The sequence below is a fragment of the Zingiber officinale genome, chromosome 5A, assembly GCF_018446385.1.
Source record: "Zingiber officinale cultivar Zhangliang chromosome 5A, Zo_v1.1, whole genome shotgun sequence".
Classification (NCBI taxonomy): Eukaryota; Viridiplantae; Streptophyta; class Magnoliopsida; order Zingiberales; family Zingiberaceae; genus Zingiber; species Zingiber officinale.
In genome coordinates this window covers 136,802,430-136,819,214 of record NC_055994.1, presented here as the reverse complement: position 1 = coordinate 136,819,214, position 16,785 = coordinate 136,802,430, and the positions used below count along the sequence as shown (strand labels likewise).

Here is a 16,785-nt window from a genome sequence, read left to right as displayed (position 1 = left end):
ATGTCCGTGCTCTTTCCCGAATGGATGGGTGTTTCTATCATGGAAAAAAAAAAAATTCTAGTGTTGAATATCAAATTCCACACGTTTTCGATTTGAAAGCTTCATACTTATTCTAGAATAATAGGAAAAAGAATAAAAAAAAACAAAAGGAACTTTCTTCTCCTGCAATGCCGGAACAAAGTTGTTATTTAAAAAAAAACAATTGATTGTATTCTTACAATTCTTGGAAAATATTCTCTTTTTTTTTAAAAAAAAAAAAATAATTTAGATATTTGGATTTCGCTAGATTAATCTCGAAGGTAGATGATTTTTTTTTTAATTCGTCTATCAAATAAATCCAATGATCCGGTTAAAATTAGGAGGTGGGCGAACTCCTTCAGGGATCGGAGAAAATCATCTCAATTAGGTCGGATATGATTCATGTAGCTATTGATTGTGTTTTCTTATCGGGTCGGATGTTTAGATTTCGCGAGATTAATCTTTAAAGTCCTACACACATCTCTGCCTCATCATCCAGATCACTACTTATACACACTCAGAAGTAACTCAGAAGTAGACCATCTTATTCAAAATATTCATGGCACTGGTGGAAACAAACACTCCAAAGTAATTATTGATAAAAAAGTAATAGTGATGGATGGAATGAATCAATGCTACTAGATGGTCAACAAAGTGGAAGCTCCGTTTAGAACTTCCTGCAAAACACAAGTTTCAAAGATTCCTAACTTTTGACAAACTTCTGGATTTGATGAAGAGAAAGACAAGCAACTCCAGCCACATTGTGTAAAGTTGATAGAAGAGAAAACGCCTCATCTTAAAAGGAATACTTTTGAGCTGGATTGTACAATTTATCTGCCTTTAAGAAACTTTTAACCTCTTTCCAGCTTTACCTTTTTAGAGTCTATTTATCTAATAAAGAGAGAAAAAGATAGTAGATTGAATCTATTGTCCAGAGTCTTATCTTGTATTACATTAAGTTATTCAGCTTTCGTTCATTTTGACTAACTGAAATATCTTGATTCCTGAAATTTTTACAAGTAAATAGTGAGTAGAGGCTCATTTTTATCTCGACTCGTAACCTTCTACTTCTATGAAATGGCGATTCTACCTTAAGCAAAACCTTGCTCAGAATATCATTATTTTACCTAACAAATCAATGACACCACAAATTCAATGGTCGATGTTCTAAAAGATGGTGATGATTTTGAAGCTTAAGGACTCCTTTTGAAAAGAACGTTAAGTTGTGAGCATGAAGTGAAATTTTTGATACAAAATTAAGAGAATAGTATAAAACAATGATTTCTGGTACAAAATTAATCGACATCATGCCTGAAGAGTCGGGTATCTCTAATTCAGCCTGGTTTTTCAAATACAAAATTTTTGAGACGTAATGGTGCTTCTTCATTTGTTGCTGCAGTGTAAACAACACTTTTTTGAGGAGCTGCAATGGCAAGCCCTGCAGCAGAACTGAATTGGTGCTCCAGGACTAGGTGGTGGTTTCGGCCTTCTCAAACCGATCCACAATGCGAACAGCAGTGTGTTTTAATGAGTTTACAGCGGTCAGAAAGTTCATCGATGTTGAAGCCCTTCGATTGCTGTCTTCCATTGCCATGCCCGGTCTTTCGGATCCTCGAAAGAAATCACTTTTCTTGGCTGAAACCAATGTCAAATTAGAATCAGGAATGGAATGGAATATGTGAACACTGTCTCAAACATGCTAGATGGAGAATCATACTGTGCATATCTTGAAATGCGACGAATTTGCTACTTGGACATTGAGTTCGCTCGGCTTGTCAGACCAAATTATGCTTGTTTTGGCTGTCATTTTTGAGGGGTCGACGAAGAGCAACCTGGGCTTGTCGGTAAGGATGAATTGCACTTTCTTGTTACTGAACTTTTGAATTTTCTTCAGCTTTGAAATCATGACAATAGCCTCACCGGACTCCAGAAACTCTCGCCTGACATCCACAATTTAGAATACATCAGTAATGAACTCATGAATCTTTCTAAATGGCATAAAGAGTGACTGAATGAGAACTGAGGAATTAACAACGCATAAAGTGCATTAAGCTGAATGTTTTCAAAAATTTCAGAATTTTAAATCAGCCAAAGATAAGCAACGTAAAGATCACTTCAAAAAAATATTAAAAACCCACATAACTGTTATTTGCTGAACAAATTTCTAGATATTGATATATGACTGATTAGTGATGTCGTGAGCTTGAGATTAGAATTTGATACCATCTTGAATCAAAGGAGTCAATTGAAGCTAGTGAAGAAATAGACAGCGCTTCAGAAGATGATGCGGGACAAGCATTTGCATCTGGTATGTCATGATGGTAAGTGGCATCACCTCCAACGTGCATAAGACTCCATGGATTATCATGAATATTGTAGTCCACACTGACCTGAAAGAAAACAATTAGCTGAGTATGTGATGCTTGACAAGAAATTAAAGTATTCAAAGAAAAACAAGAAGTGGAGTTAGGTTATTACATCCTGAACTGGAGCTAGTCTTGGTGGCGGTGGTGTCTTCCATATATTCTTCCAATCAATTCCCTTGAAAAAAGAATGCTTCTTCATAGAAGCATAACCATCAGGCCCAGCACCTAGTCGTTTGCTGGGATCTGTATCCTGCAATAAGGAAGCCATACGGGTTGAAACAATAGAACGACTTGGAATTCAGGTGTCCGCAAACTGCAGCAATCACTAGAATTTTTTGCAACCTCTTAAAAATGGAAACGCAAAATTCACTAACCATATTAAGCAATTTTAGAGTAGCATCTGCCATCAGGTAACATTCATCAAAAGAATTAGTGCACACATCATACTAACAATAGATGATACAAAAAAGTGAGAAGTGTTTTATAGATATCTTACAAGTGATATTAGCATGTAATATTTTGGCATTATTTGATAAAATTGTCTTCTTTTGAATATTATTTTTTGTATGTTTTTTTTAATATATTACTTATCTAGCTCGTAGATAGGGGTGTAAACGAAGCAAACTGCTCGTGAGTTATTCAGGTATCGATTTGAAAAAAAGTTCGTTCGATTAAGTTAACAAGCCAAACTTGAGCTTGATTTCAAGCTCGAAAATATTATCGAGCCGAGCTCGAGCTTAACAGTATTTGGTTCATGAGCTTGCGAACATGTTCGTTTAGAGGTTCGCGAACATGTTCGTTTAGAGGTTCGCGGACATATATATATATATATATATATATATATATATATATATCACATAAATAATAAATATAATAATATATTATTAATTATTATAGCTAATTATCTTAAACGAGCTCAAACTAAGCTCGTTTAATTTTTAAACGAGCAAATTAAACGAGCTTTTTTGGAGCTGAACTCGAGCTATTTAATTTTATTACGAGCTGAGCTCGAGCTTAAGAACTAAAGCTTGAATCAAACTCGAGCCTCTTACTGTTCAGCTTAGCTTAGCTCGTTTACAACCCTACTTGTAGATCTTGCACCAAGATTGTACATAGAGATTATATTTCATAATTATGAAACTTGTTAACTACACCATGATTTGTCAAAGATTCATTAAGACTGAACATCTCTGAATTGGAGCAAAATTGGAGCAACTCTGAATTGCATAGACCGACACAATTTGTTTAATGATTGAGTGAAATCCTGTTTCATGAGCTTCATGTAAGGAATTAGTTAACTAAACAAACCTGTAAGAGAAACTTGGATATAATCAAATATGGATTCTCATGCCATGATACTGCAGACTAATCCAGTGACCTAAAGCTCGATCTTAACCTTGTTTGAGGCTATTTATTCTTTAATAGTGTTTTTATTTTAAGTCACCCAGCCTATGCCCTTGCCATGTTCCAACCGTAGCACAAATGTCATTCCACATTCTAGTCAATATTCATCCTGTAACAAATTATCGTCCTATTTCAATTCCCCTTCACCTAGACCAATATGGAAGAACACTAGCACAAAGAATCGTGATATGAAGGACACAATGTCAACTATTTTCATAAAAGATCCTCTTGTCCCTAAGTAAAGAACCTAAACTTGCCTTCTAATTTTCCATTCATCTTGTATAACATAGATCAGAAAAGTATGGGGAAATTTTCAATCTGTTGCACAAGATGGCCACCACCATAAACTTGATAAGCTTAAAGGCCAACAAGGAACTATTTGGCCATTTTAACACCAAAAAAATCCTTAAAACATGTGTCTCCGCAATGGCTTGTGTTTGAAACACAAACACAACTAGTTTGTTTAAAATAGTTTATACATTATTGTAGCAAAAGGTGATTACGCTCACCCCGGACGCAGCTCACAACCCGTCACCAGGTTATGTGAAGGGAGGTAAATCACGAGATCAGCTTATAGCCGACCGCAAGTTGGCTTGGGATGGGAGGGGTTTTTTTTTTCCCTGAGGGCATGGAATTGATCCCTTGCCCCATTGTAGTAAGTCTACCACCCTCTAGCCAACTGGGCATCTCGTGGGGACAAAATAGCTCATACACTATGTTCAATATTGTGGTTGCATCCCTATGCTATACCATAAACTTAAAACTTGAAGCTCAATATCTAGTCTTTCCAATCTCATCCAACCGAGGGAGTACAATAAATTTTGTTTCCCTTCACCAGAGTTTAACATTGAAATCTTCTTTTAATTTCTATGAGATGATTACAAAGAATGTTTCCCAAGACCAATCAATTTTACTTTAATGTTAAAAAATGAGAGAAAAGCTCCAGACAAGCCTAGTGATTGCTAGGCTACCATATAATCCAAGCCAGACAAAACAAGTATAGAAAAATTTGAGCTACCAATAGAGGACTAATAGGATGTTACACGTAAAATTATTATCAAGTAATGATAAAGATTACCAAAACTAGTTTAGGTACCAAAAGAAGCCAAAAGGGCAATGAATTAATACCACCGTAAAAGGAATGCAGAAAAGGATAATGATTGATAGTGGCATGAAGGAATTCCTGTAGATTTAGTGTTGCTTACCAATAATTTATCAATGAGGTCTCTTGCTTCATGTGAAAAGTACTCTGGAAATTTAAGGTCTCTTGCTATAATTCTTTGGAAAATAAGCCATTCACTAGCATCTTTAAAGGGAGATGAACCAGAAAGCATCTGATATACGGTGCATCCAAGGGCCCAAAGATCATTTCTGGTAGAAGTTAACATCAATCAGAGAATATTGCAACAGGATTTGTGAAAAAAATTAGCATTATGAGTCATTGTGGCATAAATTTCTCCTTTTAAACAGATAATTCACAATCACTTTCAAATTTCTAAGTAACATGCTTCCAATAAATGGTTACCACACCAGGGCTTTTACAAATTGTTGTGTTCAGCCTTTATAGAAGTTACATATGGATGCTATTGTTTGGCTAGATATTCTAACATAGTATGTTTGTAATCAAGATTAACATGAAGCAATCCCTCGGGGAAGTTGCTTTTTCTTTAATTCAGAATTTTGTCACTGAGGTCTTTGAAGCATCTCCAATATCACGCATCGATAGCACGCTCAGAAAATCCAATGGATATCAAAAATACCTAAAGGGAAAAGACTATATTTCCAGAACTACAACCATCTTTCTTCCAGTCACAGCAATCTGTGGTTGTCAGAACAAGGCATATATAAATCAGCATTCAGATATATATGCATATTAGAAAAACTGATCTTGATGATGGTGGTTAGATAAATACACATATTAGAAAGACTGAGATGATAGTGGGTCCTGATGACACATAAGATCAGGTATTTATCTTTATTTTTGCAATGTTACAAATTTTACTAATAAGCATCAAATTACGAGCAATGCCAATTTCCTTAGTGTTACAGTTTGTATGTATTATCAATCTACTATTAAACCTAATGATTGCAAAAGAAGACCTTAAAATATCTGAGCAAATAGTTGACCAAATGCAAGAAACCAGAAATTCATTTTGTACCTAATAGAAATGAGTTTTATAAGCAAATGTGGCCCATCATTCAAAATAAAATCTATATCTGCTTCCAACATTTTACTAATAGCATATCAACCAGAAAGGGTATACCAATCTCATGTTGCCCTTATCTTCAGAATCACTGGAGCAGCATGTACCAGACTGTAGACCAATATAATAAATTCATTAAGCTTGTATGGGTAAATCATTTTAAGCCTTCCTCTAATAATACTTTGTTGGTAGATATCAATTGGCCTTCTTGAAGTTTAGAAGGATTCATTGACTTATGACAGTAGACCAAAATCTCCACCACTACTACTTTACAAGTCGATTTTGCATTGCACTAAAACTTGATTCCATTACTCTCTATGATACTGTTCCTTATACTAACTCTTGTATTATACAGGGTGTAGTCAAAGTTGGCATCATCTGTTGAGAAACATCTATCTAATTGCCAACCTAGAGTACGGATTTAGAGCAGAGGCTAAGACTAGATGAATGCCTCTTCTTATACCTGTTTCTTATAATTATTGATCTACTTCACAAAATGCTAAAATGTGTTCCACACCATGCTTATTGTTGGATTGATAGGGGACATATTGGAAGCTAGGCCATGTTAGTTCAATACTTCAATATACAGAAATTACTATTTCCTTGCTAATATTAGCCAATCAACCTTCACACTAATTCTCCTTGAGATAGATGTATTATATGATCTTTATTAACAACTAACAAGACTAAACTGTAGCTCTGATCAGTTGCAAATTTCTTTGTATGACAACTAACGCCCTACAGACTGCTTAGCTGATACGAGTAAAGTCTAGAGAACAATTTGCTAACACAGGAAAAGCATGGGCAAATTGAAATGTTCAGTTAAAGATAAGAAAAATGAATAATATTCTAGATGAGTCAATTTATATATTGCAGTATTGGTTTAATGCCTAATACACAATTAAGTTGCTTATATTTTTCCACATGTATATGTTATGTATACATGAATGCATGACCATACAGAAGACACATGGATGGAGACACAATAGGTAGTTAAAAACTTTATCAATTTTACTAAGATTTAATGAGACGATTTTTCTAGTTAGAAAATAATTCTCCTTACCCAAAAGTTGCAGGAGAAGAATTAAGAACCTCTGGAGGGATATACGCAGCCGTTCCAACAAAAGTACAAGCCTTTTCATCTAAAATATGATTGTGAAGATTAAAGTTTATGGTTTTTCTTTGAGAGAGAATATCATGCTCGCAACTTAATCATACTTGCTGAATTTGGAAGAACAGTTATCTGACTCTCTCTGGTTGGCTTCACACTACCAAAGTCAGCAATTTTAATGTGCCCATCAGATGTCAGTAATAAGTTCTCTGGCTGCAACAAAGGAATACAGAAAAGCAATTTTTCAAAACAGAACTAAGGTAGATTCACATCTGTTACTTACCTTAATATCCCGATGAATTAATCCCATGCTATGAATATATTCCAAAGCATCAATGACTTCAGCAATATAAAAGCAAGCCTCCTTCTCAGTTAGACGGCCTCTCTGCAGTCGTCCCAATGAAATATTATGAAAATGAAAGCATAAGAACATAATGAGAAAAAAATGCAGTCACTCAGAATTACCCTAGTTATTTGATCAAATAACTCTCCTCCTTCGCAACATTCAAGTGCCATGTCTTCAAAGTAACACAGTGTCAAAAATCTTATCAACCAACTTTCAAGGAATACACAGATTAAAAAAAAAAACAGGTCTCAGTGAAATCTAAATAGTTTCTATGAGAAATATAAACTTACAAAGAGAGTAAGCATCTTGGAATGTAAAACACAGACTGATTATCCCAGGATGATCTAACTGATCTAGAACTATACGCTCCATCTTTACATAAGATACTTTATTTTCTTTTGCAATGAACTTCTTGTCCATAATTTTTAAAGCATAAATATTTCCTGTGTCCTTTTTCTTTGCTCTGATTACCTGTGGTCGAAGAATAAACCATCAATATAACCACCTCAACCACTGTTACCGATTTTTTTTTTTTTTTAAAAAGTAAAGGCATAAAGATTAAGGTAATGCCCTCCCGGATATAACTTCATAGTAAAGACTGAAAAAAATAAAATTGAACATTATACTAATATGTAGCTTAAATGTATACAGGGCCATCGGCGGAGTAAACTGAATACAAAATACATGTCCTAAATCCCCTTCATGCTGCTTGCCACATGAATATTATGATTTCTCCAACTTGTTATACACAAGATAAAAAGTCATAAATATTGACACGGTGGATGAGAGCTTTGAATATCTAATACAGAAGGAGGCTTAATCGGTGCTTTAAAACAACATCTTATCCTTAGCTACCTTAACTCCTAAAATTAAGATAGAACACGAATCTAAAGTTTATGGAGATGGGAAAATCTTTAATGAGTTCTGAATGAGAGGTAGATTATGTTTTAACTATCTGCTCATAAGGTATAAAGGAGAAAATATATGAAAAGAATAAGTGAAAGCGTGATATTACTCCAAGAGACAATGAAATGATGTTAGAAAAGAAACGAGCAGAGTTTGAGACATCCATTCAGGTCAAAAGAAAGAGAATACTAGAAGAAATAAAGTAGGATCCGGGGATAAACGCCAACTACTACTACGGTACTAAATGGGGGCAGATCTAACAACACAAGACTAGTTGGAAGAGTAAAAGACCTTACCTTTGAGTAGGATCCGGTACCCAGGAGCTTCCCCAGCTCGAAGTCATTGACTGTGAACTGTTCTTGCGGCGCCCTGAAGGTAATACTATTGGTCCTTTGCACCGCCTTGCTCCCAACCCCTCCAAGCTCTGGCTGTTGCAACTGAAGCTTCGTCTCGAAGTCCCTCTCCATCTCCATTCTCCTCAACACCACCACAAAACCCGCCTCCACTATCTACCCACCGATCTGCATCCTTTCCTCTCGGGGCGAGCGACGCAGGGCCCGTTACGGCCGCCGAGGGCGGGGGTCGGTCAACGAGGACCTGCGAATCATTTCTTAGACCACCTTTGCCAACTCCGCCGCTGAACAAAGGGCAAAAAAGTGAGGTTTTCGCCTGCTACGGCCGCAGCCTTAAACCGAATCTCTAGACGTCCCCGAGGAGATTGCTGGTAAAAAATCTCAACCTTTGTTCAGTTTGGCCAGAGATTGCAATTTCTGATCTCTGTTTATCAGTTTATCTAAAAACAAGGATTTGAAGAAGGAAGAGAGCTGGGTAATTTGGCGAAAGATGAATCGAGTTAGAACACGGCGAGAAGAGGAAATGATGACGGGAAATAATTGTTTTGTGGTATATTATTATTATTATTATTACTACCCTTTTATTTATTATAATATTAATAAATTAAGATTTTTTTTAAAAAACAAACAAATTTAAGCTTAAAAATATTTAAAGGATAATTTACTCCTAAAAATATTAAAAGGAATATTGCTATTTTTATTTTAAAAATATCTTTATTTTAGTAAAATTATAGTGATTTTTTTTATGTCAAAACTACTAATATAGAATAAAATTGTTGTATTATATATGAACTGTTATTACATTAAACCCCCTTTAAATTAAAGTTGTTCCAATTTAATTAAAATTGTTTTAACTTATCAAATTTTAAATTAAATTAATTATAATTCCAAATAGTTTAACAAAAAATGTTATGCTAAACTAAAATAAAGATATCTTTATAATAAAAGATATAAAAAAGTATAATATTAAATAGTTTAACCAAATAGTTTTTTTTTTAACTTAAAACTACTATGCTAGAATTAAAATAAAAATATTTTCAAGATAAAAATATATAAAAGCAGGAGGAGAAACCTTTTGATAAAAATAAAAGAAAGATATCATTTTAATTTTTTATTAAAGGAAAGAAAGCATATATAATATAACCAAATACCTATGGATTGACAAAGTAAACATTATTTTAGATTTCAGAATTGAACTGACTCAATTCATTACCTCTCCACCAGAGATTAAACCGAATCGCCATACAAATACTAGAATAGAATAGATGAACGTTGTGAATCACGACCCAGCTGAACATAAGCAAGCATGATCTATAAGATAATAGATTTTCAAGTGCAAACCGTCTTCCTACGCAGAAAAAATGAACATTTGAAGCCCAAGTCAGAGACCAAATGCAATTCTCTGCACGAAATCTGGTCTTCTTTTGCTAGGCATTCGAAGAAGACCAGTGATCTGTAGTTCTATAACCGCGCTGCAAAACCTTGCTTGTATTGAAGCTTCACTTTCTGAAGCAAGTCTTGCTTTCTTTGACACTGGCGAACGGCATTTCAAATTATTACGACCACGCAAAACTGTTTCCCTGAAAGCATGATACCAATCCCGGAGATTGATAAGATCACCATATTCTTGAGCCAGATTGTACATTACTGATGAATCGTGCATAGTTGGTGACAATGCATTGTCACTACTGCTGCAGCAACCGCACCTAATATAAGAGTTAGACTTCAGAAGATTGACCTGAATTTCTCTTCTTGGATTGCCAATTAAAGCTGTTCGTAGAGTACCAACATCTCTAAAACAAACAACTTCATGAAAACGTCTACTCTCGACTGGTATCAAAAACTTCCTGACCATGTCATCTAATAAAGCAGCTGCTTTATCATTCCCCGAGAAGGATGTCTTTCCCACACCTGAAGAATTCTTCATCCTATGGCAATCAATCTGTTTTTCTTGGAAGTCTGTGCAACTCTTTGTAGATTGTACCATCAAATGGAGTTCTTGGATTTTGCTATGAATCTCGTCCATCTCCTCAGTGTGGATACTCCATAAGTCAAGCACCTTACATAGAGATGCTACAGGTAGTTCTCTTACTGTGTGTATTAATTGAGAAATAGAATGTCCATTAGAAGCTAACCTCCCATCAATCAGATTCTTGCTATTCGATGAAACTCTACCCAATTTATTGTTTGAAGACCTCAGCCTGCTCAGTCTTGAGTCAGTAGCTTCGCAGAAAATATCTAGCAGTTGCATTTTCTTTAGCTTTCCAACCTCATATAAACACAGGATAACTGAAGCCCAATTCTTCAGAAGCCTCCTAAGCTCAGATAACCCCGTTGCGAGGGCATCACTGCTGCTCTCACTATCTTTTTCTCTTTTACAGGACGGAAGATCAAAAGCATGCGTAAGAACAGACACAGGCAGTAATTTGCACTTTCCAAGCAAGGAAACCTCATAATTTACATCAAGCATGTGAACAACCAAAAAACTCATAGTCTCCATAGAGAAGTGTTCAGCGCAAGCAAGCTTTAGAGCCTTTATAAAGGAAGTGATTGTCGCATCATGTCCAAGGAAATAATTCCTTAGAAAGACTGCAACTTCATGGCCAATGGTGAACCCGCAGCACGATTTTACAAGGACAGCTTCCACTAAAGCATTCATTCTTTGGAAGGGGGATGCTAATGTGAACTCACAAGGTTGCAAGTGCTGCAGAGCATCTGAAGGAAGAAACTTCCTAGAGGTGTTAGAAGAGGCTGCTCCCATTACAAATATGACAGGAAGCTTGCTCACCCAGTCACTGAGCATCCTTATGAAATCGGCAAGTACTAAGCCACTGCATCGCTCCATGTCATCGATTGCAATTATGATTGGGTGATCATAATTGTCCGGCTCAGAGTACCAAGAGAATAGTACAGAGAAATCAGCCACATCAGGAGTCATCATAACTAATTGCCTCAGCAAACTTCTTAAACAACCAGCAATACCATATTTAGCAGAGAAATCGAGTGCTGAGAGGTTAGCAACGTGGAAGCCCATAGATTTCAAGTAGTCTCTAAGCTCTTGGAAAGTCAACAGATAATCAACAAATTCAGCATTCTCTGTAAGCATAGTTTGATTAGCAGTCAACAATAGAGAGGAAAAAAAGCAACCAAAATAATGAGCACTTACTTGTTAACAACATTGCAGTAGGTATCTGTTTGCAGATGACATCGTTTCCAAGTGGATAGTGGCTGTGAATTTCAAGTGCACTGGTAAGGTAGCAGGACTTGATGATTGAAAATGATTCGAGAACCCATTTGTGCACTTCATCAAACACGCTGACATTGATTTGCCTCAGAACCTCATTAATGGTAGAATCGATCTTAGACCATACTATGTTGAATGCGTCGAGGCGTAACTGCTCGTAGATCGCATGATTTGGTCCGACTGCCAACTTGTCCGCCGATGTCGGCGAAGAAGTAGATAGATCAATCTTTCTCTTAGCGGATGCAGGAACTTTCTTCTCGGGGTTACGTGACAATGCTTTATGGAGAACGAAGAAAGGCTGGAGATCGTCTCCAGTAGCAGGCGCGGCGGTGTTGATGGACGGTGAGGGGGGAGGATCGGAAGTAGCCGATGATGGCATGGCGGCGAGGGGAGATGCCAGTGGAGGTGGAGATAACAATGGAAGGATACCCTAGAAAAACAGCGCCAGAGTCTATCTTTGCAAGAGAACAAGTAGTTGCCTGAGTCAACGAGGCTGGAGAAGAGTCGATGACCTCTCTGGCACTAGGGATTCTCTTCGGCGGAGGAGAAGCCTAGCCGAGATGTGGAGTCGACGCTAGTAACTGTGCGGAGATGTGGTTTCTATCGCTGCGGCGAGGAATTAGGGCAAGGAAAAGGAAAGGGCGCGCGCGTCGTGGGGGAGGGCGGCAAGGGACAATCAAACGCTATTATATCTTCTTTTTTTTTTTCCCTTTTTTTTTCTGGGAAAACAAAATCATTTTGGTCACGTGCTTTTCCCGGATATATATATATATTTCCCCTACCATCTAAGTTTTAAACAACCTCATACAGAATCCCCCCAACACACACAGTATGATATTTAAATTATAATCCAGTTAAGAATTTTTTTTCTTTAAGTGAAGTGCGCACGAAGGAACATTGGATTTTTGGACTGCTGTATCTTGGGATTAAGGTATAGTGGAAGGATATTTAGTTATCATTTAAATATTTATAGTTCGATTCTCAATTATGATATATTTGTAGAATTTTTTTCTCCAAATAAGACTAGCAATCAAGGGATGTTGGCTTTTGGGCTGCTTGCCCGAGTGCTTCCTAATTTACTCTAACAGTCGGTGGAAAACTTCTATAGGATCGAGTCAGTCATTCCAGGTTCGACGTTACCTAACCTCGTTAATTATTTTTTTGGTCAGTGCGTGGCATGCCCGAGCATGTCCTCTCGAGGTGGTGCGATGATTAAGACATGAGATGTTGTCATATTAGGTCATGGGGTTGAAACTTGGCGTGTCCGAACATACATTTCCCTATACATTTGCCACTGCACTAATGGCTCATAACCCCTCGTGATTTACCTCTTTTATGTTGGCCTAGGGATGAATTGACGGGGGTGCTGGGTGCGGCGAATCACCTTTTATCACATTTGGCCAGTGCGTGGCAGAACTTACTATAATGGGCAGAGATCGATTCTTGGTAAAGCTGAACGAACAATCCTCTCCCGTAGTGGTTAACTACAACTTCTCGACCTCACAGATGGTCGTAGGGTTGATTTTGTGGAGTTAGTGGGTGGTAGATTCTACCTTTTGCTATAATTTGACTAGTGCAGGGCAGAGTTGCTATCATAGATGGTTATGGGGTTCGAATCTCAACAAAGTCGAGGGAAAAAATCCTCCCCATACTGGCCAACTACAACTTCCTAATTTAGATCCTCACAAATTATTGTGGGGCCGACCCTATGGGGTTGTTAGGGTGGCAGATTCCGCTACCATTTGCTACAACCTCTTTTGTTTTTTGCGATGCAACAATTGATCCTCCAAGGCATGGTCGAGCGGATTTCACTTTTATTTTATAAATTTTCTACAACAATTGACACTGAGGAATTACCCTCTTATGTGACGGTTAGCTTTAATTTCCTGATTTCACTCCCTTCCAATGGTGTGGGTCAGTCGTTGGGGGGGGGGGGGGGGGGGGGGGGGGGGGGGGGGGTGTTTTTTTTTTTTTTTTTTTTTTTTTTTGCAGAATTTGCTACAACAATTGAGGCCTCCAGAGCATAGCCGGGTTGGTTATCACATGACAGGTTTTACAAAATTAAGCAAAGGTCGAATCATAGCAAAGATTGAGGAATTACCGTCCCATGTGATGACTAACTTTGATTTTCTAATTTACTCCCTCCTAATGGTGGGGGAAGGGAGTGCAAGGTGACAAATTTTACCTTTACAGAAATTGCTACAACAATTGAGCCCCCAAGGAATAGCCGAGTTGGTTATCATATGATAGATTTGCAGAATTGAGAAAAAGTCTAATCTGGGTAAAGACTGAGAAAATACTCTCCCATGTGATGACTATTTTCAGTTGTCTAATTTACTCCCTTCCAATGGTGCGTGAGAGGGCCTCCAGAGTGATGGATTTCACCTTTTGCAAAATTTGCTATAACAATTAAGAGCTCCCAGGACATAACTGAGTTGGTTATCACATGATAAGTTTATAGAATTGAGCAAGGGTCAAATCTCAGCAATGATCGAGGATTTTGTTGGTTCCTTGTGGCTAACAAGAGGAGGTGAATTACTTGAAATTACAAACATACCCTTCTCAAAGATTTCGACTTAAGTTATACAAACACTTTAATAAACAAAACTAAATTTCATAAAAATAAAAGAGGCTACCAGATTTTACTTGATTATAACCGGGGAAGTTGTTAATATAAGGCGTTGAAACCACTAACAAAATTCTCTTTTCATCGTATGCAGAGAAGTCTCTTACAATCATTAGAAGTACAGAAAATGTAAAATGAATAAAGAATTTGAAGTACAGAAGTATTGTGTTGAATCTTGAGCACTAGGGCTCCTTTTATAGGCTCACTAGTCGAAGTGACCATTTGATGATGTGGCCCGATCCGGGCATCCCCAGCTGGTCGCCCAATTGGTTATCTCAATCCACTTCGCAATGGTAAAGGGATAAGTATTTATCAACTTTCAAACGCTCGGACCATTTCTGAATGCTCGGCCCGCTGTTGACGTGGACCTAAAGTTGATCCACTATGACCAGGCGCCCATTGGGCACCAAAGTGGTCTGGGCGCCTAGACTTGGTCCGAATGCCCAGATAAGGTCAACTAAGGTTGACTTTGTCCGGTCTTCCGCTTCGGTTACTTGGGTGATTTTTCAATCATCTAGAATTGAGCTCACCCAAACCCAACTCTAGCCATCTCTCCTTGAGCAGACTTTTGCTCTGGCTTCTCGTTTCTCGGAAGTGCCACACTCATCCTTTCTGCTCCATCAGCGTATTTTTTCGCAACTTCTCATCCCTCAAATGAATTGAGTCCGTCGACTTGATTCCCGTATCATCCTTCTCGTCCGCCACTTCTTCCACTCGACTTCTTGCGTTCCTAAGTCTCTACACACTCAGATGTAAGATATCAAACACAAACAGGACTTAACTTGGTTGACCACATCAAAACTATCTTGAGGTACTTACAATCTCCCCTTTTTGATATGTATCAACCCGAGTTAAAGTTAGGATTAAAACAAAATGTAATATTATAAATAAGTGAAAAAAATTCAATGACACTAATTATTTTACAAATAAGTATAGGAATAAATTTTCAATTATCCCACCTCTCCCTTAACTTATCCTATTTATCCTCCTTTGATTATATAAAAAAATAAGAAAAAATAAAATAAATAGTTAGAAAAATTTTGGAAAAAATTCTAGGGCTACATAACAAGAATTACTAGTAGGATAATATTTTCCAGAAATAATTTTTAAAAATATTCTATTTTTACTAATTAATTTCCTATTTTGATAAAAATAATTTAAAAATTACTCTTCGATTTTAAAAAATCTTAAAAACTTTTCTCAATCTTAAATAGAATAAGTTAGATTATTAGAAAATTTTTTACAGAAAGATAATATTTAATCTAACAGAAATAATTTATTTTAGTAAAGCAACCTAATTTTAAAAAATAAATTTTTAAATATATATTTTCAACTCTAAAAATTCTGTTAATTTTCTTGGATATATAAAACAAATAGTTTAATAGCAGAAAAATTAAATTTTCTAAGTTTCTATTTTCTTAAATTTTTAATATTAAAAATTAAATTTTTAGAAAATAATTTATAAAAAATTTATTATTTATCAGAAAATTCTGAATAAAATTTCTCTCAACAAAAAAACTATTATTAAAATTCTAAGTCAAACAATTCCTACCCTAAAAAAATTGTGAATTCAATCTAAAAAGGATTTTGGAACTAATAAAGGTTCATATCTACCGGATTCACTAGAAATTTTAGTAGTACATAATTCCTAGAGACTTTTCTTATTTGTCTCTTATGATTTATAATGTACCAGTTAATTCTACTATAATTTCTAAACATTTATCTTTGAAAAACATTTCTAATGTACCAGTTAATTTTCCAGTTTCTTTATTTGTGCCTTTAGTTTTTCATTTTCTATTTTTAAATTATCATATATTGTTAAAGAACATGAATTTGATAAGTTTAATTTTAGATTAACATTTTCATTTTCTAATTTTGGCATGTTTTTGGAAAGCATTTTAATAAATTTAAAAGATTCTTCAGGAAGCAAGACTCGTACCTCACTTACCTCGTGGTCTGATGCTTCGTCTTCATTGTTGCTTTTTTCTAAAGACCCTCCCCCTTTGTCGATGCTCATTTTGAGAAACTTTTGTCGCTCCTCTGGTGGTTTGCCATCAGGGCTAATCCGTTGTACTCTTCTAACTTCGATTCCGATGACGACGAGTCATCCCATGTCACCTTCAAGTCTTATGCTTCGATCTTGTTAGTTTTTTTGCTCTTGTCTTTCTCCTTCTTCTTTAATTTAAGGTAGTTGTCCTTAATGTGCT

The 16,785-nt window shown here is 36.3% G+C and overlaps 2 protein-coding genes across 2 annotated transcripts; both read right to left on the bottom strand.

Moving 5' to 3' along the window:
- Nucleotides 1–1,181: 1,181 nt before the first annotated feature.
- Nucleotides 1,182–9,256, bottom strand: LOC121982006 (3-phosphoinositide-dependent protein kinase 2-like). The gene is made up of 11 exons (XM_042534846.1): nt 8,652–9,256; nt 7,740–7,920; nt 7,569–7,621; nt 7,387–7,488; nt 7,211–7,316; nt 7,056–7,134; nt 4,994–5,159; nt 2,497–2,634; nt 2,242–2,408; nt 1,736–1,958; nt 1,182–1,653 (listed from the first exon to the last, which is right to left on the bottom strand). The coding sequence occupies exons 1-11, from the start codon at nt 8,826–8,828 to the stop codon at nt 1,570–1,572; spliced, it is 1,476 nt and encodes a 491-aa protein (XP_042390780.1). The 5' UTR covers nt 8,829–9,256; the 3' UTR covers nt 1,182–1,569.
- A 610-nt stretch (nt 9,257–9,866) lies between these two features.
- LOC121982005 (origin of replication complex subunit 3-like) lies at nt 9,867–12,604 on the bottom strand. The gene is made up of 2 exons (XM_042534845.1): nt 11,875–12,604; nt 9,867–11,804 (listed from the first exon to the last, which is right to left on the bottom strand). The coding sequence occupies exons 1-2, from the start codon at nt 12,329–12,331 to the stop codon at nt 10,090–10,092; spliced, it is 2,172 nt and encodes a 723-aa protein (XP_042390779.1). The 5' UTR covers nt 12,332–12,604; the 3' UTR covers nt 9,867–10,089.
- Between the last annotated feature and the right edge of the window lie 4,181 nt (nt 12,605–16,785).